This window comes from Solanum stenotomum, chromosome 8 (assembly GCF_019186545.1).
Source record: "Solanum stenotomum isolate F172 chromosome 8, ASM1918654v1, whole genome shotgun sequence".
Lineage (NCBI taxonomy): Eukaryota > Viridiplantae > Streptophyta > Magnoliopsida > Solanales > Solanaceae > Solanum > Solanum stenotomum.
In genome coordinates this window covers 56,277,590-56,282,171 of record NC_064289.1, presented here as the reverse complement: position 1 = coordinate 56,282,171, position 4,582 = coordinate 56,277,590, and the positions used below count along the sequence as shown (strand labels likewise).

The window sequence follows — 4,582 nt, the reverse complement described above, 5'->3', positions numbered from 1 at the left end:
GGTTTGTTCTGTTGCTTTCTATCATTGCTGTTGACATAAGAAGGCACATATGAAGGAGAGATATTAAAGAAAACAAAGATTTAATAACATACCCTGTGTGAAGTATGGAAAGGGTAACAACATCATACTCGGTGTAATTTCGTAAGTGAAATATGAAAAGGTAGGATGTATGTTGACCTTACCACTACCTTTGAGGGTAGAGAAATTGTTTCTGATAAAAAGAAAAACAAAGATTTCTCGGAGCAAATATCAAGGCTTAAATTATGCAGAGAATAATAAGAAAAAGCTACAAACTCAACTGGACATCAATCACAGGTGAATATGATAGCCAAGTCTCCTGTTTGTTTAAACCTGAATACTGGAAGAGCCTTTGTCAAGGAGGGAAATGGTACCTCAACTATTATGTCAAATCCAGATTATCAACACAGGTTCACCAACATAATACACTTTTTCCAACCTTTGTTTTTCCTACGATAAAGCAAAGAACGTTTTTAACGGTGTTTAAGGTAGCATAAATAAAAACACAACAGGAGAAGAGCAAACGCAAAAGTCGTTTGCTCAATGTAAAACTGCTAACTGAACCAGTCTAATTCTTCCCTCTCTATGCTAAACAGAAACAATCATCTTTACTTGCTTTGTTTCTTCATCCCTTCGTCAGCAACCCACTTATCAAACTCAGTCAACAGACTATAATCAGCATTATCAACAACATTGCTCGGCTTCTTGGAAGAACCTTCAACGCCAGTGTCATCTTGGTTCACCTGTGGTGACTCAAGAACTGGTGTGGGATGGCTTGGTTGTGTCAACTGTTCTGGTGTGATGTGATCTGAAACCGCGCAATTATCTGGAGGAATCTGAGACTCAGATACGTCCATCTTTTCAACCTCTTCCACAGGATCTCCAAGTTCCTTCCCATCCTTAACATCACCAATAGCACCTTCTTTCACTTTCTCATTATTGTCCTTGTCACCAATAGAGTCCTTACCAGGCTCTTGCCCTTCACCACCATTGTCTTCACTATTACTAAACTCACTAGAATTGCTGTCGCCATGTCTGTCATGGGGGTCATTTCCTCCATCAAGCTGTTCAAAACGAAGACAAAAAACATCGTTATTTTCAAGTATATGCCAAAAAAAAAAGCATATAATGTAGGTGCAATCCAGTGAACAATAAAAGGATATCCTACTTTTCCCATTACCTCGGAAGCAGTCTTTTCTTTTTGTTTCTTCGACAGAGACTTGATGGCTTTAAAAACATTTGTGAAGGATGCCTTCATGCAGTCATTGAGCGATGCAAACTCCTTGTTGAGCTAGTGAAACATAAAAACAAGGTTAAACGACTGTTTATGTATGAAAATTCAAATGTTAAACTAGAATAGCCCTAAGTATCCATACCATCTGAATCTCACTCTTCAACTCCGACTGTCCGTCAGACAGTCTTTTCAACTCGGTGCTCCAGTCATCATTGTTCAAGGGGGGGTTACGTTTGGTTTTAAGCTGCTTCCTACTTGCTTGAGGAGGTGGATTGCTAGTGTCTTCATCGCTAAGATTAACATCTCCAGATGCCACCTCATTAATCCTTTCATTTTCAGTTGATTCAGGTAAGCCAAGTGTTGTTTTCTCAAATTCTGTCGGAGATATATTCCTCAGCTTCAACTACATAAAAACCGTTAACATCAGTAGACAATAAATGTACATCGGTTCATAATTAATAATGTGTAATAAACTTTGGATACACCACAGATATACCCACCTAAAATCGTGTATAACAAAATGTTATACATAATATACTAGAAAAATAACCTAAACAAGAAAACATTAGCACGAGAAGAGACTAAAATGATTCATAATTAACATTGTTTGATAAACTTTGAATACACCATAGATATTCCATTCTAAGCTGGTATATTAATGGTAACTACATGTATAAACATTATCACATACTAGAAATATACCATTAGTACATATTTTTGAACTGAAAAGAAATCCTACATTAGTGAGTGCATGAATGGTATATCAAGTGTATATGTTAATACAATAAAAAAATAAATGACTGTACTTTCCAATTACCTGATCCTGACTCAGCCTGAAAATTCCATCCAACAACTCCTTAAAACTTGGCTGCTTTGTAACTTTCCAACTAAGTATGCGGGGCACTTTGTCATCAACTCGGAAAGCAATCTTATTATTAACATAAGGGCAGCACTCATAAAACCAACACTGGAATGCCAATGGTAATCCACCAAGCCTGTACATCGAAGGCTTCCCCTGCAACTTCCCCTTCACAGACTTCAGTGTGGCTTTAAAGACAGCTTTCCCCCAAGGATATGTTTCATATGCACCACTGTCAACGAGCTCAAAATCATCCCTTGAGATATGTTTACGACTCACAGTGGAGAACAGAAATGTGTGAATGAAATACAGGACAGCAATCTTGACTGCATCCTCATCAGATTTCCATCTCTTATTATGGAAGCATTCAATTAAGGATTGCTTAGGCACCCTGGTAAGTTCAGAAAAGTATGTATTCATTAACTGGCCCGTTCCATCGGAATCACAGCATTTATAAGCATCACCAGTACACTTTAACCCGGTGATAATCCCAAACTCAACAAGCCCAAATCGCAGACTGACATTTTTCATTGATATCCATAGCGCATCCTCTTCCTCCTCAACCACCTCCCTCAACAATAGGGAGTGTGCCAACTGATGTTGTACCACTACTGGAGGCAAATCAAGGAAATGCCCGAAACAGGTTTCCCTGAACATCTGAATCTGCTTAGCATCCAACTTCTCATTCAACAACTTAACAGCATCAACATTAGTTTGTGCCCCAACCCTTGGGTGGTAGCGCCTGACCGGTCGAGCACAAAACTCCCCAGGCTACATGACAATGATACAAATATATGTTAATATACAAGAAAGTTGTAAAATATGTTGTACTGTTCATGTACAATTCAAAAGTACAACAAATAGTACATATAAACGGCTTTGTATCCCCTTTTTACACAGTATAATATGTAGGTTAAGTGGTACACAGCCACTAAACATGTCTGCGTCTTTAATTTTGACACAAAAACTCATACTTGTTCATATTGAACACTTCAAGTCTTAACAAATGTGTACCTATTAGACACATTATACACACAAATATATTATTTATACAGTCCCTATTGTACTGTTGTGTGTTTATGATGTGTGTGTCGAATTGTTACACATTTCTTAAGATTGAAGTGTTCAATAGTAACAAGAACACAGTCTTGTTACTATTGAACACTTCAGTCTTGACAAATGTGTAACAATTCGACACACACATCATAAACACACAACTCAGAAGGATTTGAATACACAAACTTCAATCTGAACAAATGTATACCTATTAGACACACACATCATATACACATATATGCGCACAGACAACAACAACATACCAGCGTAATCCCACTACAAGGGGGACTAGGGAGGGTAGAGTTTCCGATCGAAGAACAGATACACACATCATATACACAAATATATCATCTATACACACATCATATACACATATACACACACAAATAAGTATACTCATCATATACATCATATGTATACACATGATACACAACAAAAAAAAATAAAAAAAACTGAAAAGTACCTCCAACTCCACGACCAAAGCTTTCTCCATCGCTTCATCATCATTCCCCTTTCTCCTTTTGGGTAAAGCAACAACACCCGCATCAGCATTCTTCAACCGCTTCCTCTTTTTCGATTTTTTCACCTGATTTTTCCCATATACCCTCGATTTCTTACTGATAAAATTTAGGGCTTTTTTCAGAGGCTCCCTACGAACAGCACCCGTTTGAGATCGGGTTCTTCTTTCACTGGAAACTTGACCCTTTTTCACCACCGGCGATTTGGATTCCGGCAAATTCAAATTCGGAGAAGAATTCTCCACTTCCATTTCGACTTTTTGAGAAGATTGCATACTCAAAAGAGTCCAAACCGCTGAATTAAACCCTTGACTTGCCACTTTTTCTTCGATTACACAACTCACTCAAAACTTTTTTCGTGCAAATTCTCACAAAAAAAAAAACTCAAAAAGATTGAATTTTTCGCCAATTTTCAGAGCCAATTTGGGAACAACAACATGAAGATTAACAATGGAGGAGGAAAGAGAGGGTTTTTGTAGGAAAACCTGATTTTTGAGGGCTTTTTTTCAGGGATGAAAGTCCAGTAAAAAAATAAAAATAAGATGAAAAAATAAAAAAATTAGCCCACGAAAATATGATTAGTGAATTATTACAATTTACATAATACTGTCCAAACAAATAATTTACATAGCCCAATAAAATTTTAAATCTAAAATAGCTAATATATGTTTATACTGAATTTCGTAAAGTTCTTTTCTTTTATCTTCTTTCTCGAGCTAGAATTCTTTTATTTTTCGTTAAAATCTATGTTATATGATGTAAAAATTGTACATATACTATTTTACATATTTGTACATTATTTATATATTGCGTATATATATGGTATAAAAAGTATATATTTTGTATAATCATATATATAAATATAGTTATCTAGTGAAATTGATGGTTCTATAGGTA

The 4,582-nt window shown here is 36.2% G+C and overlaps 1 protein-coding gene across 1 annotated transcript; it reads right to left on the bottom strand.

Moving 5' to 3' along the window:
• Positions 1-367: 367 nt before the first annotated feature.
• LOC125873363 (uncharacterized) lies at positions 368-4,200 on the bottom strand. The gene is made up of 5 exons (XM_049554276.1): positions 3,631-4,200; positions 2,070-2,882; positions 1,395-1,655; positions 1,199-1,309; positions 368-1,082 (listed from the first exon to the last, which is right to left on the bottom strand). Exons 1-5 carry the CDS (start codon positions 3,958-3,960, stop codon positions 627-629), a joined length of 1,971 nt encoding a protein of 656 aa, XP_049410233.1. The 5' UTR covers positions 3,961-4,200; the 3' UTR covers positions 368-626.
• Between the last annotated feature and the right edge of the window lie 382 nt (positions 4,201-4,582).